Raw genomic sequence first — 26,520 nt, forward strand, 5'->3', positions numbered from 1 at the left:
ACTTTTTATTTGAAAGAAAGGTATACAAGCAGGTAAGACATAGAAGTAAGGTAAGTAGTAGAATTACCTTTCTCTCCTCATAGGTAGGTTGGTACCTACCTATTATTTGTAAGGAGAGAAACTCAAATTCTTCACAAGTACCAAATCTTAGTCTAACTAAACTGAATCATTTCACCTTTCGTAAAATAAAGTAATTAAAAAGTACCACCTGATAGGTACGAGTGTATTGTGGAATGTGCATGCTAGTTAACGTTAAAAACGTTACGTTGCGTGCATTTTTGCGGTTTGTTCGAAGTATTTTATTTTCCTATTCATATTTTCAACAAATGTTCAGACTTTTAAAAATATTCACAATAGTAATTATCTTTCAAAATAAAAATCAACTAGAGTTCAGTCACATAAAAGAAGATTGATCCTTTAGTCCAAAAATATTTGAAGTAAAATCACTGCAATAGAGTCCTATATTAGCGCCTAGACTAGAATAATTCGCCTGCAGTGTCTATTCATATCCTAATTTAAGCGCGAGCGTCTGTTTGACTACCGCCATAAATGTACACGTCTATGGAAATCCGAAACGACTGCTTTTATTGGGCTGACTGGGTAATGAAGCTCCGCGATTCGAAACCTATTTAGACGCGAATGGAACACCGATTTTAAACTGATTTGAGAATTTAAGTAGAGTTAAAGTAGCTTTATAGATCCTGAAAAAATTATTGGTGTTTGATTATTTTATTTCACAAAAGTTTTCACAATTTGGCGAATATTAGGGTCATTTGCAATAACAAAATGCATATTAAGTTTTTTTATGCATAACAAGGCAGGTATTTGACCACAATCGCACCTGATGTTAAGTGGGATGCAGTCTAGGATGGTACATATCTGCCCTGTAAGTGCCTATTCACTCTCGCCTTGAAAAGGCCCGGATTATAGTCTTCGGGAAAGACAGCAGCAGGCAACGAATACCATTTCCTAGCTGTTCGCATTATACGAGAGTCATCGAAACGCTTAGTGCGAGCTGGTGTTAGAAGTTTTGCACATTTAGACCAATTTCCTGCGTAGGGAAAGTTTAATTTCAAGTAGAAGCAGCCTCAGCAATTTCTTTTTTTAACAAATATATGTACTTACCTACAGCAGTTACTTAAATCAAGGAATGCAATTACGTGGAGCGAGATCAAACGCATAGCTCAAGACCGAACGCGATGGAGGACTGTTGTGGACGCCCTCTGCCCCATCTAGGGGACATAGGACCATAAGTCAAGTAAGTCAATTACCTAAGATTTATTGTAGATGAGATCGAAATACTGTATACTGTACATTAAAAAAGATACAGCGTTATTTATAAATAAAGTTATTTATTTTATAATATAAATTACATCGTGATTGCAAAGGAACCTACAACATTATTCCGACCGTGGATCCGTCGTCGTGCCACAAAGGCATTTCAATTGGATTCGTTTCAATCGTATTGGTATGAAACGTAACTATAGCTTCAAAGAGAATATTGAATTCTGGCATATTAATTCTGTGTTATTTAATGACTACTATTTTCATTCAGTTTTTGAAGAAAAAATGTTTTTCATTTCTTAAAAAAAATGGTTTCCGGATTCAATAACTGTATCAGTTTTTAATATAGGTTCCTTTTTTTGAATGTCATCCAATTTATTCTTTTGCAATATTCTAAGGAGTATCGTTCGTCCGTTTCAGCCAAATGACGTCCATTAGTCCTGCGCTGCCCGCATCCAGGAGAGTCCGCGTCCATATCTAAGGAGTATAAACTTGTGTTATTTTTAGGTGGAATAAATTACTTAGGTGACTGCACAAGAATGCTTAGTGTCATTTGGTTCAACTTTTGCACTTTTCATGCAAATAAGTGTTGTACGAGTATGTATTAAGTACCTATAATTATTTTATTAGAATCCTGTTGAACATGACAATGCCAAGACATTCAATTTATCTAGTTTCAGCACGTACAATTAATCTCCAATCAATGAATCGCTCGAAAAAGATCCGTGGAAATGAATGATGGAATTAGGAATCAATTTATAACGTGCGATCGGTGGCGTCCGCCGCGACGTAGCGGAGTGGCGGCCATCCGTCACTGTCCGGGTAAAGCCTCTCAAACGTTCTTAAACACGCCACGCTGGCCACTCATGTGCGATACAGTAGCGGACGCGAGATAGGCTGTTCTTCTTTTTAGAGATTAAAACCTCTTGGACTAAAAAATAAGAAGTTACAATGTTTTAGGACGACATTTTGTAAGGACGATACAGCGATACAACGTTCTGAAACACGTCACACGCCACTCGTGTGCGCTACACTAACGGACACGAGAGTGACTTCAGTTTTTTAACGTAAGAAAGTTTAAAGTAAGAAGTGCACAATAAGTTTTAGAGCGATACAACGTCCTTAATCACGCCACGCTGACCACTCGTGAGCGATACAGTAGCGGACGCGATTCTGGCAATCCTCCTTTATTATCTACTTGGGCTAAAAATGAGCTTAGTTCTAATTTTTTTAAAACGGGCTATAGTTACATTACGTTATTAAATAGGTACTAGGTATATGGCGGACGCGAGTGTGGAAATTTTTCTTCTTATATTCTTTTCTCTATAAGTAATAGCAAGGGTTTAAGGGACTCGAAGTACATACGTTACATTACATTATCACAATGATGTTACATTATCGGTGTTTAAGTTAGTACCTATCCCAACAAATATAAGACTGATTTTATCTAATCAATCTAACCGGAACCTGATATGAATTTGTCCCTTCATGTCATGTAGATAATCCGTTTAAAGAGAGATGTTAATTACTCACTCATCTCTAATAATCAAACGAAGTGCGAAGGATCTAGGAATGTCATTAATTGTGAGTGTTGTATTGTTCCAATTATTATTTGGATACTCTTAAATTTAAAAACGCCATCTCATGTTATAAGTGACCTACCCTGTTGTGGCCGTGATGGTCGCGGCCGCTGTCCACTTGGATGCCCCAAGATCGATAGCGTCGCTTCCATGAAGGAACGGAGAACAACATGCACTGAAAAAAGGCTCTTTAAAACGTTAATTTTTATGCGACTAAATTGAGAAAATTATAGAGCGACAATTAATTATCATAATCAATTTGCTTTGCTTTGCCTAGACTCAAATTATCTGACCTGATGATTTCAAACTTCGTAGATTAGATCAAATTCTTTATTAATCTAGTTGAGCCAACAGACACCTGTGATAGTATAATGTCCATATAATAAAATAAACCTGAAAACTCAAATCAACTTAACAAACAAAGTCTAATTTGTATGTAATCATGCATCACACCGAGAAAATATTCTTCTTCGGACCCTGAAAGGCACCTTCATAATGCATCCCAAGTAGGTAAGTAGAATAAAATCACTGGCAACTTTAAAAAAATAAAGTTTGAATCTCTAATCTTAAGAGGTCAAAGAGTATCTACTACTCGAGTTTATTTCTCAAAACAAATAAATAAGTAAACACATAATCCCAAACATATACAGCACTCGTTCGCGAAGAAAGTCCGCGTGTACACACGAGATACGTTGTATGTGCAAGAAATGAGCAAATAAATCAATTACACACCGCCAGGCGGCGCCACAGGCAATAATTGGATTTGTACGAAGCACCCTTGGGGGCCGATCGCCGGTTTATTGTCTATATGGAGTTTAAGGAAAAACGGATGGTAGAGCATTGCTTCAAGAATGATGATTTCTTATCTAACAAGCGATTGTCTACTCCGCAATGTCTTTCAAGCAAATAGCGACTAACCTTCTTTTCTTTAAACTTAGTTCTTAAATCCATTCTTAGTCTACTAGGTACGGTAATACTATAGTTCCTTTACATGGCCTGTACTTCTTGATTGTTCAATGTTACTTTCAGTACCAGTTGTGTAAACTCAAACAAAAATTGTGTTACATTTAAACGTACTGATAGAAGTTTGGCAAATTGAAAATGTTTTACTATCAGTAATCCGGCCGATTTAATTAAAAGTAAAACTACCGTCAAACTAAGCCCGAAATCTTTGTCGCCAAACTTTACAAAACGGGAAACTTGTAGCCAACTTATTCCTCACTCGTTAGGTGAGTTGCGAAGTTTTAACTACTCTTCACACTATTATACACTTGGTATACACTTACAATGTCGCGTTGTGAACGCTCAGGAGTGAACAGTTAAGTTTGAGTATTCAATATTATACTCATACAATACTAGAACAGTCGCTAGAGTAGTGTTGTAAAACAATGCAACAGTCGTTCTAGCTTTTCGGTCATTTGCCTGAAATCAAAGAATGTTGTAAAGTGACTATAACACGTTTCTATCCACTTAGCTCTATCTCTAGCTCTCTAATCCATTTTTAGATGGTAGTTTTTGCGGTTGCAAATTGAATTAAGTGCGAGAGCAGAATGGAAAGCAGCGACTGTTTACAGATAGGCAACCAGCCATCACTTCATCCAGCTATAGCCATCATTCAGTGAATGTAATAGCTTGACACATAATATAGTTAAGTTACCTTAATGTTAGAGCTAAATTGTGTAAGAGACTTACAATATCTAATTTGGCACCTGGTGGTTTGAACTACAACATCCTACCGTTATGTATCCGAATCCTGCTGGGGCAAAGTCATAAGATGAGCTTAATTATGGAAATTGTGGACGTTTATTAATGCGCATTTTCCTTAGATTGCAAAGAACTAGACAATGGGATTGGAACATTTTTTTTACTTATTTAAGCAGTATTTTCTGTAATCAATCTTTGAATTATTAATTATGAAACGACGTCGGTATACAAAGACTGTATAAATCCTGAAGATCTTGAGTACTTTGCATACGAATCCAACCCATCGCTCCGAATGTTACCCGCCGCTTTAAATGCAAATCATTTCAAAGTGCAATCGCAAATTGGGTGAATCTGATCTTTATGTAAATAGGTCAGAAGGGCTTTTGAGTTACTTTTACATTCATCATTTATTTTCTTCTTTGACGATAATGGAGGCAAATTGTAAACATAATTGTATAACACTTCAAATCTGGCAATGTTCTTAGAAGTTCTTAGAATAAGATTGCGACATCATAGACATAACAAAGGTGTTTATATTTTTTAATATTTGTTCACATTTATAGCTTAGCCTAAAGTGGAACTTAAATTTCATAAAGTAAATAAATACTTATCCCATCTATCTACCAAGAATGGTCAACCAATTACAGTTTTTCCTGCCGGGTTTTTCTGCCGTTTGTATTTTATACATCCCTAATCTAAAGCTTCTAGAATATTGTTGTTAATTTAATAACAATACATAATATCTAGAAATTATTTGTCTCCAAATCTCCTTGGATTTCAATGTAACAAAAGACCTAAGAACACTGGGAGTCCTTGAGTTCTAACTTCAAAGCAAAGCTAAGTGCCAATTTAAACAAGTTTATTATGGCACCAAGCTTTTCTTATTTTAGATTCTTAGCATTAAGAATCAGAGATGTTATGGAGCTCCGTAACCGTGACCGAATCTATCAAATATCCGAAATAAAAAAAATATCCTAAACTGAAACCGATTGAAAAGTTTCAGATACAGACGAAATCTAAACAACATTATAAACAAGTCTGCAAAAAATAAGACTAAGGCCCAGTTTTTTTATTCATAGTTAAAATAACCAATAGTTAAAATTGACAGATGTCAAATGACAAGTAGTTAAATATCGGAAAAAAATGATTGACTTATGGTACATTTTTTAACTATTTGTTTACATTTTATTAATATTTAACCATTAGTAGCAAAATTTTACAATAAGTTATTTTAACTATGAATCAAAAAACTGGACCTAAGCGATCTAACTCATGGTCTAACTAATGTATATTTGACTGATTGTAAAAAGTGATGATAATATTAGGCAAGAAATAAAAGTGAATCTTGCTTTCTAAAGTGTATTTTACTTTTTAAAATACTTTTTAAATTAAATCCGTGACCGAAATTATCCGAAACTATCGGATAATCCGAAATAATTTCATACCCGTAACCAATATAATTTTATTCTTATGTCCGTATCCATAACCTAAATTTCGTATCCATAACATCCTTATGAATTTACTCCGTAAATAGACTATTCATTAGAACGTTTCTTTACCATCAAGAGACACTTTTCCACTAACAGTGGTTTCCAAAGGTCCATTACGTGGTCTGGATCTGATAAAGCTCGTTGATGCCAGTTAAGAACTCGTAATGGATATTATAAATATTGTTTACTGGAGCTTCATAACTTGAGATGTCACTCTGGGGTGTATTCTGTACCCCCTTTTAGTTTTTATGTTATTCTAAAGCTGTGTGGAGATACTTAGCTGGGCAAATATAAATATGATTTTCTATTTTCTCAATTCACTTAGACTTTTTAAGAATGTACTTGTTTACAATAGACAGGCTTTTAGTTAAGTTTATCTAACAAAAGAATAAAAGTATCGTGCTTATAAATATTTATGTTATCCAGGGATTGAACCCGCGATCTCTGACTCTATAACGACCCCAAATCCGCGAATTATCAGCAAGTTATTTTTATCAATCCGTAGGTAAGAGTCTAGAATAAATTCAAGAATTAAATTAAAAACTACTTCCCTTAAAATTATTAATAAAAATATTTCTAAGCTCCCTATATCGTTTATTAATAAATCAAATCATTAGCATTGCCTAACGACTTATTAGAGCCGTTTTATACCTCAGCTGGGCGCTTTTAGAGCAAATTCAATTTATTTCAGCGTAAAAACCGTGGGAACTATTAGTCGGTACATTAGCGAGCAAGGACAGGAGTCAGCCGACTAACTGAAAATTGCTGCGACCACGCGCCAAACGAACTGTGAAAATAATGGCCGCCGCGTAATGCTCGTCTTAAATCGACTAATGCATTCCGCATGCGATATTTTATAGTCGTTAAGCTATTTAAAAGTACCGGTATTTCGGAAAGCGAACGCGATTAGGCAGACGAGTCGATAATGCAAATTGTGAACAAGTCTCTATGCTTGTGTTTCCAAAGTCACTATTATTTTTTTTATTTATTTAGGGACTTTTACATATTTGTACATAATTGTCAACAACTTCGAGTGTAGAGTCTCTAACCTTCAAAGGAGTGGGTGCGACATGGACATTAAACATGATTTTTGTCTTGTCAGTCCCATAGATACGACCTGCAAGCTTTCAAGAGGAGAGCGTATCTTTATCTTAAAGGCCGGCAACGCACCTGTAACGCCCCTGGGTCTGCGGGTGTCTATGGGCGACGGTAATCACTTACCATCAGGTGATCCGTCTGCTCGTTTGCCTCCTATCACATAAAAAAAAAAATCATAACCTAAAAATTTCAAAGTCACTTGGCCGTTTAACCACAAAATAAAAAATCGTTTAATTTGGCTATTTATGGGTATAGCGCCTAACTCAGTCAGTGCATGAATATGGAAGCGGCACGGGAGGATACGTAGACATATGTGACGTGACAAACCATACAAATCTGAAATCTCGCTGACGTTTGACCGTCACAAAAATACCCTCCCGTGCCGCTCCCATACCTCATGCACTGACTCAGTTTAAGCAGGTCGAAAAAAGTATCCATGAAAACAATAGATAGACATTTTTTGTTCATTGAAAATGATCTCTACACTTACATAGTTTATCTTACTTTGCATTCAATGATTAGTTTATGCACTTTACTGAAGACAACCGACTTGCTGTGATGTTGCCTAATGTAGCTGACGTAGAGTTCAATTAGGGGGCAATAATGTTTCCATTATAACCCCCCCCCCCCCCATGGTTTATGAACCAAATCACTTTTAAAAATGTTACGCACCAGCACGAGGCATTTTCTTAAGTGCTTTCGGTACAGCATTTAATCATATTTAATTCTTGCACGTTTTAAAGCGACTCTGTTTTGTTTTTGAGCTCTGATTGCGTGTTCAAATCCCGCTGGGGCCAAATGTTGATGTGGTGAGCACTAGCAATTATACCCGGAGTCATGTGAACATTTATAATAGCTACAACCATGTATCTTTTTAAGTGTGTTTTTAGGTATAAGTTAGCTAGCTATTGTATAATCACTGCTTTTCGTGTTCATGTGACTACTTACATGTTTATAATATAAGTATGGTCGATAGTGAAATGAGGAGATCCGTTGAAATAGCCCGACGGATTAGCAAGCTGAAGTGGCAATGGACAGGGCACATAGTACGCAGAACTTACGGCCGATGGGGCAGGGGCCTATGGAAAGCATTGGGGGAGGCCTATGTTCAGCAGTGGACGTCCTATGGCAGAGTCCTACGTCCTATGATGATGATGGTCGATAGTGTAACAGATTTATCATTTTTGTTCCATAATAGCACTTAATACAACTACAGAATATGCAGTGTTTTGCATGACGAGACGTCGTCTGTACTTTGGGTCATCATTGTAGTCAACTTTCCTAATGAGACCTAATGAGACATAATGAGACCGCACGTTTGGCAGGTTCATTAAGTAGTATGTAATTATAATCTAAAATATACAACAAGAGCAGCAGCTGTCAGTCTCAATGTGTCCTCAATAGAATTTATCGGTTTTAATTGTTGTGATTGTTCTTGGTAAAATTTATATACCTGCAGGTGAGTAGGTGCTTCAAGTCTTATTAAAAATTATGAAAATCTCAAAATACAATTCAATTTCATGTTATAACATAAAAACATAATAAATTCTAGAGTTATTGAGTAAGTATCTCCTATTGTAAGTATTTTTAAGAATGTTTGAAACAACGAAAATCTACAAAGAATTTCTTCAGCTATAAAATTTCCATGTAAAGTTACGTGCCTATTTCAGTATATTGTATTCTATTTATAAATTCTTGACTAAATTCTATTCTCGCCAACTTTACTAAACAAGATTCCACTGTACGCAACGCTATCATTCGCTCGTCTGAATTCGTCTGCGACTTTCCCAACCTTTTTTAACAGTTGCGTTAAAATTTGAATGTAAAATAAGCCCTGTAACTGATTCGGAGTTCCGCAGCTAGCGGATAGAGAATGGTAACCCAACAAACTATTTCCCCACTGAAAACAGTCCGGAAATTAAACCCAGAGAAAAGTCTCCCGGGACATTAACTCAGAGAGAAAGGGATTTAATTTAAAATTTGTTTCGTGGCTTATATTTGTTTGGGGATGAATAAGTGCTGACACTTTCCGGGTGCACCGCACTAACTGCTTCTTTATTTAAATTAAACATCGGTTCTGGGAATTTAAGGAATGTTAACTTGAAATGGTCTGTTCTGGTTGAGTTGTATGCGAGTGTTAAATTTTGGATTACTGTAGTACAGTGTACAGTGTACACTGTAGACTTTTAGGTTTGTTATTCATCTGATCCAGTATGTTAACACTCTATTTTATTTTTAACAATACGAATATAATGCAGGAAATATTCTAACTGCACTAATGAAGTAGTTGTCGTTAAGTTTTTCAACATGTCATGAAGCACACACAAGCCCAAAACAAAGTTTCGAACTTCTGCCTAAAGTAAGTAGTGGCTTAATCTTACTGGAAATGGTAACCAACAGTCTTAATGGCATTAGACTTGTCCCTCTTTAAAATTAACTTCATAATTCTATTAGGCTAATCATTTACAAAAGTCGAGACAGACAATGTGAGGATTAACTCTAGTCGCAGCAAAGCAAGCAAGCAGCTTTCTTGGCATCTAGGTACTTACATTCTGGGCAAGTAGAAACATTATCTTCTCCAGACTAATGATATCTCAACTTACTATTAAAACTATACTTAATTTAAAACATTTCACTTTTAAACGACGCCTCGTTAAATGCGCAAGAAACTTTGCTCTCTGCAGATTATGAGTTAAAGCTGGAATGTTCCAGAAAACTAAAAAGACTGCGAACTTCAGCAGAAAAACTATTTGATTGCCCAAGAACTACTTACCGGGACACGAGAAACCGAACAATTTAATTACATTCGCTATCTCTTTCGTCCGTGACTTGTCTTTTCGTTCTAGGGTTAGCGGGCGACCTAGAAAGTCTAGAACTTTTTACTCTCTGAACGGATTAAGTTTTCGGGTTGTCACATCATTTATCACGAAGAATTATTATGTTTGTTGCTTTCGCTCAACATCAGAAATATGTTTAAAGGTTCTCCGTCTGTTGTGAGCGACGAAGGTCTTCATCATCATCATTTCAGCCAATGGCAGTGAACTGCTACGCAAGCATGAAGAGCCACAAAGCAAAGTCTTGCTAGGTGCATTTATAATCATCACTGCCAACTAGGTATACCTTCTATTACTACTTATTATTATTATTACTGTCAATAAGTTATTAAATAAAGAATTTATTAGCGGATGTCTACACCCGATGTCTACACCTTCTCTTGATTGATTTTTAATTGAACAAAAAAATTAATAGCCCCTCGCTTTAGAACACACCTTCTAGCAATACTCACTGCAAGATATTTTTAAGACCCTTTCCTTGCCATTTATTTAACAATATTATAACAAAACATTTTCCTCTATTCTTGAAACCATTTGTCGTCGAGTAACCCTACACCGTATCTAGGTTCCAGAACCATGGTTAGTTGGGAACTCTTTTAATTGCACCCAGAGAAGTTTGCAATAAATTGCATAAGTACTGTAAAATACCAGGCGTAGTGAAAAGTTTTTACAATGCATTAAAAGCCCACTTCTAAACTGAGTGTTTATTGCCAGTCAAGTGTACTTTTATTCCCTTTTTTATAAGAGAAACGGGGTAAAATGCCTGTAGTTCTCTTGATGGAAAGCGATTATCAAGTCGTTTATTCATCAGGATCAATATTTTAGATCAGAGATAAATATTACATTTTATGGTAGGTACCTACCTAGTTCATATTCTTGCTTATAGGGTGGGCACTGGACCATTCTGGGGTAGACCGTAAGCTATGTATGTATATGTATAGGCGCATGGTGTTTATTAGGACATTATGACTCTACGAAAACATAGACACATAAACATACCTACATATTATTATTATGAATACATACTTGACGTTAAAGATAATGAGAATCATAGTTCACCCACAATATGGTGTCACAAAGATAAAGCTTTTTACGTCAGAAGTCCATTATAACTAAACATTTCTCTGATACGGATACCTAACATCAGTATAAGTGCACAGTTCAGTGCGAACTGTACGTGTTTTGATAAAATTGTAAGAAAAGTTTATTTGAATAACGTTGAGTGACGGTTAAATTAACTAACATACAAAAAGTGAGTGTGAGTTAGTATTATTATTCATCATCATCATCATCATATCAGCCATAGGACGTGCAATGCTGAATATAGTCTCGAATGATTTCCATAATGAACGGTTGGTAGCGGCCTGCATCCAGCGCCTTCCTGCTACCTTTAAGGGGTCGTCGGTTCACTTTCTGTGGGTAGAGTGCTATACTTTATTTCGAATTAATTTCTAGGCTTCCTGTCTTACCTACCCTGGATTGCACCATCTTACTTCGTCAAAAGTCTGTCAAAACTCCATTCAAAAACATCGGTTGAAATAATGATGTTGCAACTCAGCCTAAAAATCTGAAAAAACAACAAAGAATTCCTCTGAGCTTACTAAAATAAATTTTTCATATTAGGCAACTTAAGACAATGAATAATTCACGACAGCTAACATGTTTTGTTGGGAAGCGTATATCGATAAATATTTATCGTTTCGTTCACGGTTGATCCGCCTACGATCACATTCTGTTTCGCTCCATTTTCCAGTGGGAGTCTCTGAGGCATCGCTGTTGCAACAAAAATAAAGACCTTACTCTTTAGGCAGGAATTGACATCTCTATCTATTCGAAAAGGAAATCCTTAGACTAGATTAAGGGCTGATTTTTCAGTCGTCGGATTACTTTTAACTGAAGAATAAACTTGTAATTTTGACATAATTTTCCATACTGAAACTGTCTTATTCTTCAGAAGTTATCCGACGATTGAAAAATTAGCCCTAAGTATACTGTTATATCAAATTGTTGATGAAACTACATACCTACTATGTGGAAAACTTGGGAAATTCTTCGTAAAGTAGTCGTATTTCTACAGCTATAATTCTCATGAGAAATCGAAGGATTACTTATTTTGGATGTTCAACATAAACACAGATAAGCATTGCTTAAAAGATAAATAAAATAATATTTATTGCGCATCACACTGAACCAACTAAAAAGTTTAAAAGACACGAGTAGGCCAGATTTGATTATTCTTGCTTTGAAAGCTGATATTTTTGTGCCGTGAAAAATGCTTAATTATTTATCGGAACACCTACCTCCTAAGCCCCACTTGATATCATATAAAATATTATTATAATCTCAAGAAAAAGAAACGCCTGTAAAATTTTCCTCGATCTTAATCCGGATTATCCGATATTACACCTTTTACAATATGAGCGAAGCGTAAATGGAGTTAAGGCGATCGTTCGTTATTCTTTCATAACCGCCCACATTGACGATGAGACGGGGTGACCTGAATTCTATGTAACCTATTTTATACCGCATTAAATTTCCAAATAATGCTTTTATAACTGAGATGGATATAAGACGAAACCACTTTAGCCATTAACTAAAAATTTGCATGTTTAACTAATAACTATTGTACACTTCTAATGCAAATAAATACTACCTAATCTATTCTATCCCATGTTAAAGTCTTCTACACACAAGAACGTTTATCAATACCTACTATTGACAACTAAATGTGATATGATATTAATGGTGACATTTACTCAGCTTTCTCAGCTTTTCCGACTTTTTCAGTCTACAATCAACTTGTCAATTGGATGTTTCGTTCTTTCTAAATCTTGTCATTATCAGTCATTTAATAATCTTTGCAGGAGCGCGACCCTCTCTAATTTACTAGAAGTAAATGGAGATCAAAATCTTGTAACTAAACATTATTGAAAGCAGTCGCAAAATAAAGTCGCAGTCGAACAAACTCAAGAAACTATCAAAACGAAATCAGCGAGCGCTTCATTATAAAATCCTTGCGGAGAAATATTTTCAATCAGCGCGAGTGTTATTCCCAGCGTCGCTCGGGCGACGCGGCTCGTCGTCGCGCGTCCTTTGGGAAGCCGGGATAGCGGAGACAGTCGCGCTGGGAATCGAATCAATTTGTCGTAGCAACATTGCGCTTGTTCACGTTCCACGTCTCAATCTTGCACAGTGCTTCTCAACTATTGTCGAACCCCCTTTGCATGAAAATAATGATAATAAATTATTTTTTTATTCAATTTGACACTGAGGTGGTCGCCTGACCTAGTTGTTAGTGTGCCAAACTACTTCTACTAAATTTGTACCATCGGATTTTTTTACCCCCAACGGAGGTGTTTTTGAAAATTATGATCAGGCCATTTGAACCCATTTTCTTAACATAGAACCTGTAAGTTAAATTCTACGCTTTTTATATTCATGTGACTTTAACGAATTCCTCTTCTTTCTAGATCACAAACATGAGTTCCCAAAACTTCACCGTAGCTCCTCCCAGGATAGTGGACCGTCATGTTAGAGAGACCCTGTTCTGTGGGCCTGGGCCCGCTAACATGTGGCCTTCCGTAAATGAAGCCATCACGAGAGATCTTATATGCAACATGTGCGATGAGTTTTTCAATGTAAGTACAACTTTATACCATTAGCGTATCTAGGCTTATTTTTCAGGGTGGGCTGGTTCCTGATCATAACCCAATATACTTATTATTTTAAATTTAATATTCCATGCAAATATGGAACTTTATTCCTGGGATTGGCACAAAATGACAGATTACCAGAAACGATAAGTGAGAATTTTGAGGCTGAAATTTTGTATATTATCAGTACCTACTTCTATCTCTAAAATTTATTATTTTTACACAGGTAATGGATGACATTCGTGCTGGAATCCAGTACCTGTTCCAGACTCAAAGGAAGTTGGTTCTGGCGATGAGTGGCTCAGGACACTCCGGCATGGAGGCGGTCATATGCAACCTGGTTGCTCCTGGGGAAACCCTACTAATTGCTAAAAGGGGAATGTGGGATTTACGAGCTGATATTATTGCTAGAAGATACGGTAATATTACAATTTTTTATTACCAAGAATACTCACTTTACCCTTTTTACTCTTGACCTGTAAAATCCTTAAATGGTACCTAACATTATTTGAACTGTATTTTCTTGTGATGAAGTCCAAAAATAATTATATCTTCAATGCCATTCACTGTGCTTTAGTGCTATGACTTTAATTTTCATTTACATTATTATTGATGTTTTATTGTTATTTTAGGCATAAAAACGGTTGTGGAAGAAATTCCAGTCACAGAAACATTCTCTTTCGACCACTTGGAATCTATGATCAAAAAAGTTCGACCAACAGCTCTGTTCATCACACATGGAGACTCCTCCACTGGATCGGTTCAAAAAATTGAGGGACTTGGTCAAATTTGTCACAAGTAAGTCTAGAGTAAGATTTAGTATTCTATTTTGATTGTAACGTTCAGATCAGGGTAGGTACATCATGCTGAACCTTGTCGCATCTTTGTGTAGCTGTAATAAGCGACTTTTTGCTGTTCCTTGTAGGTACTTTAACCATTCTTTGCCACAGGTACGGAGTCCTCTTACTGGTAGACACAGTAGTGTCAATAGCTGCAGAGCCATTCTTCATGGATGCATGGGAAGTCGATGCAGTGTACTCGTCTCCGCAAAAAGCAATGAGTGGCCCTGCTGGGATATCACCAGTTGCCTTCAGTGCTTTGGCTGAGTATGATAATGAATTATAACTACTCATTATAGTATCCTCTCCAACCCGTCTAATTCTGGCCAGCGTGGGAAGACCCAACCAAATCTTCCAGTTTCCTCCGCAAAAGCCCATGAGCGGCCCTGCTGGAATATCACCAGTTACCTTCAGCGCTTTGGCAGAGTGTTATGGAATTATACTATCCTCCCCAACCAGTCTAGTTCTGGTCAGTGTAGAAAATTCCAGATAAATCATACATTTGCCTCTGGTCATTTTTTTATAATTCTTTGTCTTTGTCCAGAGGGTCAAATCTATTGGAAAAAAACATTTTTAAATATGAAACAGCTTTTTTTAATAAACGCTCTTATTTCACCTTTCAGGAACAAAATCAACAACAGAAAACATGAACCACCATTTTATTTTGACATCAAAGAGTTGGCTCTTCAATGGAATTGCTACGAAAATGCGAGAAAGTAAGTGTTTTTTTATTCATGTAAAATGTATAAAGGTACGCCCAAAGGGCGATCCGGCAAGTCACCCACGTGCCAACTCCAAATTGAATTAAAAGGTGTACACTAATAAAATAAGAATAGACAAATATTTGTGTGTACTATGAACATAATTGCATACTGATCCGAGTATTTTCTATACACAATCACTTAAGCTGGATTGCACGATCTTACTTTAACTTTAACAAACGTCAAAAATCTGTCAAATTCCATACACAAATCATCAGTTATTGTTATAGTAACGGTTAAAGTTAGATGGTGCAATACAGCCTTAGTATGTACGCAACAAAAATTGCGTATATTTATACCGTTATCTAGTTATTATTTATAAAATAACCAAGGACAACACTTATTATTATTTATAGCAAAAATGTCTAACTTTAATTTCTTCCAGATACCATCATACAGTAAGCACACCGATGCTCTGGGCTCTCCGCTGCTGTCTCCAAGAAATTGCCAAAGAGACTCTCCAGAAGTCCTGGGAGCGCCATGCAGCTGTCAACAAATACTTCAACCAACGCCTGGGAGAACTCCCCGTAACGTTCCTCATTGCTAATCCTGAGGACCGATTGTCAACTGTCACCACTATCTCCCTCCCTAAAGGCTACGAATATCTGGAGGTCATCAAGTACATGAGGGAAAAGTAAGTAAATTCTGTCTGCTCTGAAAGATTGCTCGTACGTCGTTTTTTTCCCGAGGAGCAAAATCATTTAACACTTTGACAAAGTTCCTTGAACTATTACCTTTTTATCGTGCATCCTCAATAAATACTTGTCAGTAGTTCCAGAGTGACGCAAAAATACATTACGCCACTAAAATGTAAACATTATAATACACCCAGTATACTATAAGATAACAAAAAAATCAAGTTCCATTGTCATTGTTTTCAGGCACGACATCCTTATCTTCGGTGGGATGGGCCCAACAGCGGGCAAAATCTTGCGTATTGGTGTGATGGGGGTCAACTCCAGCGTCCAAATCGCTGACCGGCTGGTTGCTGCTTTGGCTGACACGCTGAAAGGTCTGAAGAAGTCTTCACTGTGATCTGTTTAATATCTATAATGACTATGGTTTAATTTGTTTAATTTAAATAAGTGTGTCTCTCTTTAAGTACGATAATGATGATTTAAAATAAATGCAGTTCGATGGTTTTAATAAATTCAAATTTTAAGTTACACTACATTTTATTCATCAGGTAATTCAAAATTGCGAAATTCCCAACTTCGTCGAAATAAAGACCGAAATTCAATTACATAGTTATCAATTAAGGATTTTACACACAATTATTACACAAACCAATCCCTGTTAACCCTTTTAGACATTTTTAATTTATTGATTCGCAAATGCGAATACCTACCTAAATAGGTCAGTGAAGCTGAAAAAGCTGATCACGTCAATGTCCGTCCGAAAAAAACTAACAAGGTAGGTACCTAATAAACTAAATAAGTACCTAAATGAGAACTTATTGTTCGTTCGTTCGTTTCAGCCGAAAGACGTCCACTGCTGGACAAAGGCCTTCCCCAAGGATTTCCACGAAAACCGATCCTGCGCCGCTCGCATCCAGGCACCTCCCGCGACCTTCACCAGATCGTCGGTCCACCTAGTGGGAGGCCTGCCCACGCTACGTCTTCCGGCTCGTGGTTGCCACTCAAGAACTTTCCTGCCCCAGCGGCCATCAGCTCTACGAGCTATGTGCCCCGCCCAATGCCACTTGATTTTAGCGATTCTGAGAACTTATACATTAATAGTTTACTAAAACCCGACGAAACGTCTTTGTACGTACAAACCTTACAAGTTGTGCAGTGAAAAGCAACTGTGACGCATGTTTTCTTACAAGTTTGAGAAACACTGACTTTACAACATATTCTCAATACACTCTTATCTCAAACAGGAGCTCATCACGACGAACGTATGCTGCACTATTGACCTCTTTTATATCTGTTTGTATCGTTTTATCAATGTAACGAAATAGTCTTTTAAGCTGTTCTAAATAAAATGTGAAATAAAACAGCAAAAACATAACCCAATCATCATTCAGAACAACTTGTTTTAATGACCTTGATAAGTTTGCAAAGTTCTAGCTTTTCATGCAAATTTTACTTTTGTTGCACACATAATTGAATTTAAATCTCCTCAGTTTGATGATTGAAATATTATTACGATTCATGGTATACCCTGGATAAGACGGCTTTGCTTTGGTTTCCACCTAATGTAAGAAATGTTTAACTAAACTTAAGGAAATATGAAAATACAAGAGCTTTAAAAGAAAGATGCTAGTGCATACCGGAAAGAAATAAATGTATTAAGTGTCATTTAAATTTGTACATAGCCGCTGTGTTGTAAAAATGAGCCTTGGACTCCCACTATAACCTCGATGCGCTACTTAAACAAGGAATATGTCGTAGCACAACACGAAACTAGAATTAAACAATTTGAAGATTATTTTTCATAGTTTTGACATTCACATAACTGAAGGGAACCAGTATACGTTGTAACTAATTAACATTTTATGTAGGTACTCGTAAATTGATGCAAGCAAAAGATGGTAGTTTGCAGATTATAGCTGGGTAGAGGAGACACGTAAAGCGCGTAGAGCGTCGTTTGTTGACAATCTAAACGTAAATATTGATATTTAATTGGAAGAATATTATTTAAAATAGTATTTTGAAGCTTCAGATGTGCAATCAAATGACGATATCCACAACTTCCCCGCGACATTATTAAAACAATTGCTAAACCGCGGCTTGCTGCGAGGCTGGCAAGCGTTAGCCGCCCGGGGCGCGCGCGCTTGCCAAATGTACCGATAGCAGCCCGAACATTCGGGCAAATTTACAGCCACCCTATTAGCACTAAATCTAAACATTAACCCGAATCCGTAACCGAATGTCGGTCACGAGGGTGGATAATTTCACACGAGCTTTTGGCTGATGCCGTCCCATAAACATGTGATGCTAATAATCGGATAATGGATGTAGGTGCTTACTACGTGTGGTTACTGCCAGCGGTTCACGTTTTGATTGTTATAGCTTAGAAACCCTCTCAATAATGTTACTTCTGTTTTGTATCAATTCGCGATACGCTGAGACTTTGTTTGTTTGTTTACTCTACTCAATAATAGGACTTTTTGCATTTTTTAAATATTTGTTGTCTCTATAGGCACGCTGAATCATGAAGATCTTTGCAATGGCAGTGTGTAAGTTACAATGATCTACCTTGAGCCCAAACCATTTATGCTATGCCCAAACTCTCAGCAAGTTTCAGTATTTTTGCGTGGAGACAGGAAATTAGCTCTACAACGTGAAAAATAGCTTTAACTTCATTTTATACCTCCTGTGATCCTGTCAAACATTCGGCTTCTTCCAACTGGGCTGAAGATTAAGCAAATTTATCTGAGAGAGACGAATGATGAATGAAGAGATGCAATAGAGTAAGTAATTACCTATAACAATCTTTAACTGAATTTTCAGGATAATCAAAATTTCAACTACAGCCTATGGTAGTGGCTTTAACAAATTAATCGGCTTCTGCTAATCGAAACTACAAAATAACGTTAAGCCATGCAGATATTCGGCAATGCTAATAACACATATATACGCTAACCGCATGTGGATAACGTGACCGGCTTACATTCCGTTATTAAAACGACCTAATAAAACTGTCCATTAGTTTGAAAACTGTTTGTATTAGCATTTAAAGTAATGAAATCATCAAAACAGATAGCAATCTGCAAATGACCAGCTCCCGAGCCATTTTATTGACCATTTGGCTAATATTGCCATTTCATTTGTCAGGCTCGTTTTAATTACGGGCAAGTTTAAATCACTCCAAAAGCTTACCGACGCGATGTAGGTAATAATGTAATGACATAACTTTTAAATAATTGTCGTTTAACGTATTTTTAACGCAGAATCGCTAAAATCAAGTGGCAGTGGGCGGGGCTCATAGCATGAGTGGCGAACACGAGCCGGAAGACGTAGCGTGGGCAGGCCTCCCACTAGGTGGACCGACGATCTGGTGAAGGTCGCGGGAGGTGCCTTAATGCCGAGCGACGCAGGACTGGTCTTTGTGGAAATCCTTGAGGGAGGCCTTTGTCCAGCAGTGGACGTCTTTCGGCTGAAACGTCGACGAGCCTTTACCTATTGTAGAAAGCTCTTTACTTTGCCTAGAGGCATTGTTCTAATGGCATATTGTTGAGTCTATTAAGATTTAAGATATGTTTACTAATAGCTGGAAAAAACCAGTTTTTCGGTAGATTTGATTTAAATACCTACTTATGTTGGAAACACAGCATTGCCAGTTCGTTCGTCAGAAAGACGTCCACTGCTGGACAAAGGCCTCCCCTTGCCAGTCAAGCATTGCCAGTAACGCGGCATATATGAGAATTCAAGAAGTGTTGCAGCTTTTGTTCACTTCTTTAGAAGTTAGGAATTTACATAGGAATAAAAGACAAAATGTGTTCACAGGTAATTTATTTCATATCAGAACTGTTCGACAATTTATAAACTATTGACTGGATGCACCTAGCCAACCCAAAATTTAATAAAATGATGTTTAAAACACAAAATTGTGGATAATTATTTGTTTCGACGAATTGATAATAAAATATAGATTCAGAAAGTTAAATATCATCTCATAAGTCCACATAACGGGAGTATATAACTCTAATATTATTAAATAGAAAAACAATGCAATACAAGCGACTTCATAGTATCCTTTATGGCCATTAGTTATGTTATTTGCAAGCCATAGGTGTCTACTTTTCTATTGTTAGATTATACAAAAAATATTATCAAGATAACTCTTTGCTTAATCGAGTGATATTCTCATAATGTCAAAAACAAATCTTAATATAGCCAATATAACACTATAATACATTTTGCTCACAATTTTGATGGACTAGAACCCACAACGAAACGAAAATTTTTATTTTACAAAGTTAACAAAAACATTTTTTGGCAACATATCGGAAATAATTCCAAAAATCTTGAAACAAAATATCGTAGAGGTAAAATACTAAGGCCTCATGAGTATGAAATTAAGTGTCTATCAATAATGGAATAACAATGAAGAAATATAATGAATAATAATTACATTTTGCTCCACGTCGTAAACAAGTGAATGTATGAATTTGTAACCGAGGCCTCTTAAATGAAATTTCATGACAAACATATCTCTATCTAAATGGCATTCATTTCCATCACATCAACACATTATTTGGACTAGCTTCCTTAATTACGTAACTAATAGTTAACCTAGTAATTAATCAAAACTAGTCACGAAATTCGCATAGACTACCTTATCTATATCCATTTTAAACGGTACAATCTTTATTGTTACAAGTATAAAATTGTATATCATGTTAAAAATATGATATCTAAACCAAATATTACGTAGTATTTACAAGTTTTATGATAATGAATAGGTTATCTAAGATGTACAGTGTAACCACAAAATTCAGCTCTATTGCAAAAATTGCGTTTTAATATACCAATAGAAATAAGTACTTAAATCAGGTTTTAAGTAGTAATTATAGTTTTAATTAGTCGGTCAATTTGTCTGGTCAATTTTGTGGTTCCATTACAATATCTACTCCCTATTCCGACACAGGTTATAATCACTAATTATGTAGGAAATAAAAGATACAATTTTCATCAAGTGTACATAATACAATCGTGTGTTTAATAATTAGATTATTACAAAACTAAAAGCAAATGCACAAACAAGACGACCTAATAACACAAGTTTGTAATGGTTTAAACACAAATACCTACACGCGCCGTGTTCCCGTATCGTTCATATTAGAAAAGTAAATAAATATGCACATAAGTAATAATTAAAGTAATAATTTATATTTACATTAAGAAAATATGGCACATCTTTATCGACCGCGCTCGCACCATCTGAACACCGAGCGATCGAGCCGTCGACTTAACACTACAATCGTATCAGTATCGGAAAATAACGTTAATGCGCCTTAAAAATTTTGGGACGTCTCATAATACCAATTAAAATACCGGTGGGTAATTAAATATTCACTCCGTGTAACGCTACACTGTAAAGCTACCGTCGCCGAAGCCGAGACATCGCGACCGACTCTACAATAAGTCATACGATGCCGTACCGCCACTGAGCGTGAGCGCTAGAAGACACGCCAAAGACATCAGTCAAGTCAAGATTACGATCCGCTTTTGTCAAGCCATATGAATGTTATACCCTGTGAAACGCTGGTGCTGATAGAGCCAAGAGCCAAATTACAGCTGTCAAAAAAAGATGTTCAGCATAATATGTCGTTGACTGTACATGCCTACGACATGATAACACGCAATAACGCAGTTCTTATTTATCGAACACACCCACGTCCCACAGATGTCACGATGGGTCACCTCCAGTCATATTTATAAGTGCTGTGATAGTGAGGTATCAGCTAAAGCTGACACCTTTAACCGAGAGCATAGTTTATCATCTGATCTTGTTATATATACACTGGGTTAAAACCTTAATTCACTAACATAACTTCAATTGTATGCTTAATAGAAAAGTCACAACTAAATAATTTACACTACCCTATCAGTACTATATCAGCCAACAGTCCAAAGTCTTCAAATGCACCCTAAAGCTAGACACATTCGAATCGTACACTGAAAACAAGAAACATTCTAAGTGGTACCGTCCAAAGTGCGAGTCTGCTCAGTGGCGCGATGGCGTTGCAATAGGAATCATCCTAAAGCTAAACACATTCGAATCGACTCCAGCCCGCTCAGTGGCGTTACAATGCCGCTTCCTAAAGCTAGACACATTCGAATCGTACAATTCAGTTTTTCAGTCTATAGCACTCACATCAGCTCAGCTGGGGCGCGTCAGTGGCGTTACAGTAGGCCGCATCCTAAAGCTAGACACATTCGAATCGTACAGTCAGTCCAAAGTGCCCCGCTCAGTGGCGTTATAGTAGGCCGCATCCTAAAGCTAGACACATTCGAATCGTACAGTCAGTTCAAAGGTCCCTGCTCAGTGGCGTTACATTAGGCCGCATCCTAAAGCTAGATACAACACATTCGAATCGTACAGTCAGTTCAAAGTGCCCCGCTCAGTGGCGTTACATAGGCCGCATCCTAAAGCTAGACACATTCGAATCGTACAGTCAGTTCAAAGTGCCCCGCTCAGTGGCGTTACGTAGGCCGCATCCTAAAGCTAAAGCCCGGTCTGCGAGCACGTAGAATTTTGTCCAATGACCCCAAGCTACCCATCCTTAATTACGCGTGAGCAATAAGAATGGGTAGCTTGGGGTCATTGAACAAAATTCTACGTGCTCGCAGACCAGACTATAGACACATTCGAATCGTACAGTCAGTCCAAAGGTCCCCCGCTCAGTGGCGTTACAGTAGGCCGCATCCTATAACTAGATACAACACATTCGAATCGTACAGTCTATAGCACTCACATCAGCTTAGCTGGGGCGCGTCAGTGGCGTTACGTAGGCCGCATCCTAAAGCTAACACATTCGAATCGTACAGTACATCAGTCTATAGCACTCACTGCGCTCAGCTGGGGCGCGGCGGCGCGCGCTGGCGGCGGTTCCGCGCGCACGTGCAGCACGCGTCGCCGCGCCGTCGCCGCGCGCACGCCGCGCGGCTGCAGCGCTTGCGAACGCACGTCAGCTCGCCGTCCTGGGGAAGGAATAACAGTTTAAATTCTTCTTCTTCTTGTCGTGTCGAAAACAAACCTACACAGTGTCAGCCCAAAACTGTTCGGGAGCCGCCTAACAATAATAATAATAATTTTTGATAATTAGGTACATTGTAAAAAGAAAAAATTAAAAATAAGAAAGAAAATTGAATAAAGGTAATAATAATAAATAATAAATAAATCTTTGGACAATTTCACACAGCGCCAGCTAGCCCCAAAGTAAGCAACTTAATGCTTGTGTTATGGGTGCTAGCTTAACGGATATACTACTTATATACTTTTTTTTTTTAAATACATAAATATTATACATAGTCACACCCAGACCCGTCACAGAAATTAAAATTCATCATTTCAATTTCTGCCCGGCCGGGAATCGAACCCGGGACCTCTCGGCATAGTAGTCCGTTCTGAACCACTACACCAAACGGCCGACGAAGTTTAAATTCTTCGTGTCGAAAACAAACCTACACAGTGTTAGCCCAAAACTGTTCGGGAGCCGCCTAACAATGAAATTGCGCTTGAAATAATAATAATATGCAGTTTACTCCAGTTGCAGAAATATTACATGTCATGAGCCTGCGCGCGAACCCGGCGCTAGTGATGCGGCGTGAACAATCTCCCCCCGCTGAAAGGCATTCAGACTTTAAAGACTTCTCTTCTTCCTCTTGGGGAGGCAGCCGAGCCATAAGAGTGGCGTTGTCAGCAGCATTCATTAAATCCTTCTGTGTGCAGTTGCTCGGGCAGTCAGGACACGACATCATGACAAATCGAAGAAAATTTCGATCTACTGTGAAGGTTAAGCGTTACAGTGGGAAAGGATAAAGAGTTCCACCATCTTCCCTTTGGACAGCGTTGATTGGTTGGTGCTTTGTGACGTTGCTCTTGGGCTTCTCCAGGGAATATTTTCGTCCAGCAGTGGATAGCAAATGGCCTCATCTAGCAGTGATATATCTCTGCTCCCGGTGAAATTGCATGGACGGATGAACCTCCCTCCCGTTGGGTAGTAGGCCGTCAGGGAAATAAGTGTCATGATCATGCCTTTTCAGGTCGCGCTGCACATCTGCTCCTTTCGCTCGCAAACGACTTAATGAGCAGTGTTGAAGGATCAGTAGCTGGACGAAAATAGTGGAAGTAGGCACGTCCAGCATTGGACTGCCATTGGCTGTAATGATTACGACTAGCAATCGTGACGCATCTCTGCTCCCTGTAGGAGTTGATGGAAGGGTGCACCTCCTTCCCGTTTAGTGGTTGGTGCTTTTATGGGGTCTTTTGGGTAGGTTTGGGTTCAGCAATGGATTGCCATTAGCTGTAATGTCTGTGTTACTTCGAGGAATATCTCACCTTGCAGTGGTTTTTCATGGTGTTGGCTGTTTTAGTAATATCTCACCTTGCAGCGGCAGGTGACGCATCTCTGCTCCCCGTGCGAGTGGATGGAGGGGTGCACCTCCTTCCCGTTGGGCAGCGGGCTATAGAGAATGTGACACAATAGGAAAAAAATACCTCGCTACTAATCTGCTCCTCTTGCTCGCTCGGTTACTATTAAGTGAGCTGCGTTGAAGATAGCTGGTACTGGCTGGATAAGAAAAGCGTGAGGTTCCTTGGTTTCCTAATAATATAGTTCCTTGGCATAATGCCTCACCTTGCAGCGGCAGGTGACGCATCTCTGCTCCCCGTGCGAGTGGATGGAGGGGTGCACCTCCTTCCCGTTGGGCAGTGGGCCGTCGGGGAACTTGCAGCCGCCCTCCGCCAGGATCTCCTCGGCGGTCCGCGGCGCGGCCTGGTCCTTTGGAGTTTCGTCTTCTGGTTTCTTCGCTTTTACCTGAAGTAAATGGTAGTTCATATGAATCACTTTTACTCATCACTCATTTTGCATCTAAAGGTTCAAGTCAAATAGGCCTCAAAAATATTTTGGAAGTTTTAAAATCGGTATTTTTATCACTAGGTACCTTCTATTATCTTCTGCTACGAACTGCTAACTACCACACTACTTGTGATTGATTTTAAATTATAACGTTGTTTGGAAAGTCGTGGAGACATAACAACATAAGTCCTATTTTCAATCGTTAGAAGTAAAACAAAATTGGGAATACTTATATTTTAATACCAATTTCCGTTACTACAGAGCTGATAAACTGAACTGAGGGTTCAATCCTCGATGTGCGATGTGTATTTTTGCACGTGGAAATACTCATTAAATTTTAATATTTACCTCAGGACAAACACGGCAGCAAGACTTCTTATCTGGTCGGTACGCTTCCCTCTCAGAACACCTGAGAGGAGGGCACCTGACCCTCGGGCAGCGGACCTGCCTGGTCGAGAACTCACAAGTGCAAACAGCACAAGTGTCGTATCCCTCGGGAACTAGGTACGGGTGCCAGGAAGACCCTGGAGCGTGGTACTGCCCGGCCAAATGGCAGCCGTGGGATTCGTTCCAGACCGCTGTGGTTGAATCTGAAATGAGGTCAGAACAGATGGTTAGTGTTTAAATCCAGACTATACAGGAGCTTGAAGCAGCTGACTATCATGAAAAAAGTAAATGGCGCAAATTATGAAACGAGACATCATTATCAGATAATTTATCCGTCACTGCAGAAGGATGACCCTGTCTAATTTACCAGGGCAAAAGGGAAGGATTTGGCCAACAATGCCCATACTGGCCAGACAGGTCAGGAAGGTCTGATGCTCGCACATTTCTCGCTTGGTTACCTCTTACGACATCCACTGGAGAGTGGGGGTGGGTGGTCCTATTCTAATCTGCTGAAACCACAAAGCTCTGATGTAAGAATAATAAAATAACTTACTGGTACAGATAGGGCAGCATTGTCCAGGGGGCTGGATGGTCGGTACACTGCAGTTCACGGGAGGACATCTCACCGGGTCGCAGCGGAGAGCTCCGTGCACGCAACCGCACATGTGACATGACTGGAAGAACAAAGAAAACTCATTATATTGGGATATTGTAATGATGCCTAAAGATACTTTTGAATTACTTTCCAGGCTGAGAAAGTACACGAAGCATTTTTCTGCACTTTCCTGATTCAAGAGCCTTATATCATGTCAAAGGAAATCAAGAAGACGACAGGCAAATTTTCTTTCTGGGCGGCCTTCCGCTTAAATGGTGCCGTTTCATTTTGTATTGCTTTATTGTCAGTTTTGGGTGGTACGAAAAACAACCCGTAAAACCTTCCAGCTAACCTAAAATATGCTTGTGTTACAAGTAGGTTTCACCACAACGGGATTCGAACTACGGACTCTCGAATCTGCAGCCTGACAGTGACACCGTTGGGCCTTTATCACCTTAAAAAATATCGAAAGACCTTTGAACACTTACATCAACAGCCATCCATTGCGCACCATCCTCATAAAACGCCCCGGCGTAGTAGCAAGATGCTGTGTTGGACAGCGAATTGTCAGGAGGCGACGTATTGACGTGAGACGGCGTGTAGCTTGGACTCAGCTCGTTCCCGCCATTCCAAGAATTGGTTGGCAGACAGGATGGTGGCACGCTTATCTGGAAACGTAAGGAAAAATATGAGTGCACTGTTCTGGTTTCCTAATTTAATTTTACAGTCGCGATCACTTGTTTTAGCTCACTACACTCAC

At 38.3% G+C, this 26,520-nt stretch overlaps 2 protein-coding genes across 3 annotated transcripts in view; one reads left to right on the forward strand and one right to left on the reverse strand.

The window, feature by feature from the left end:
- Positions 1-16,409, forward strand: part of LOC135075568 (alanine--glyoxylate aminotransferase) — a 72,708-nt gene extending 56,299 nt beyond the window's left edge. The window contains exons 1-8 of one of the 2 annotated variants that reach the window (XM_063969989.1): positions 11,122-11,242; positions 13,461-13,628; positions 13,870-14,062; positions 14,276-14,441; positions 14,594-14,749; positions 15,106-15,198; positions 15,629-15,877; positions 16,125-16,409. In XM_063969989.1, the coding sequence (XP_063826059.1) occupies positions 13,470-13,628; positions 13,870-14,062; positions 14,276-14,441; positions 14,594-14,749; positions 15,106-15,198; positions 15,629-15,877; positions 16,125-16,278 (1,170 nt within the window). In that variant the 5' untranslated portion in view covers positions 11,122-11,242; positions 13,461-13,469 and the 3' untranslated portion in view covers positions 16,279-16,409. Of the gene's footprint in view, positions 1-11,121; positions 11,243-13,460; positions 13,629-13,869; positions 14,063-14,275; positions 14,442-14,593; positions 14,750-15,105; positions 15,199-15,628; positions 15,878-16,124 lie in introns of those variants that run through there. The other variant, XM_063969987.1, reaches the window with a different exon arrangement.
- A 3,277-nt stretch (positions 16,410-19,686) lies between these two features.
- The window catches only part of LOC135075147 (dorsal-ventral patterning protein Sog), a 110,966-nt gene continuing 104,132 nt past the window's right edge, over positions 19,687-26,520 (reverse strand). The window contains exons 12-16 of the mRNA XM_063969499.1: positions 26,249-26,428; positions 25,719-25,839; positions 25,127-25,368; positions 24,557-24,736; positions 19,687-22,898 (exon numbers count right to left, since the gene is read on the reverse strand). Of these exons, the coding sequence (XP_063825569.1) occupies positions 22,773-22,898; positions 24,557-24,736; positions 25,127-25,368; positions 25,719-25,839; positions 26,249-26,428 (849 nt within the window). The 3' untranslated portion in view covers positions 19,687-22,772. The remainder of the gene's footprint in view (positions 22,899-24,556; positions 24,737-25,126; positions 25,369-25,718; positions 25,840-26,248; positions 26,429-26,520) is intronic.

Source organism: Ostrinia nubilalis, chromosome 10 (genome assembly GCF_963855985.1).
Source record: "Ostrinia nubilalis chromosome 10, ilOstNubi1.1, whole genome shotgun sequence".
Taxonomy (NCBI): Eukaryota; Metazoa; Arthropoda; class Insecta; order Lepidoptera; family Crambidae; genus Ostrinia; species Ostrinia nubilalis.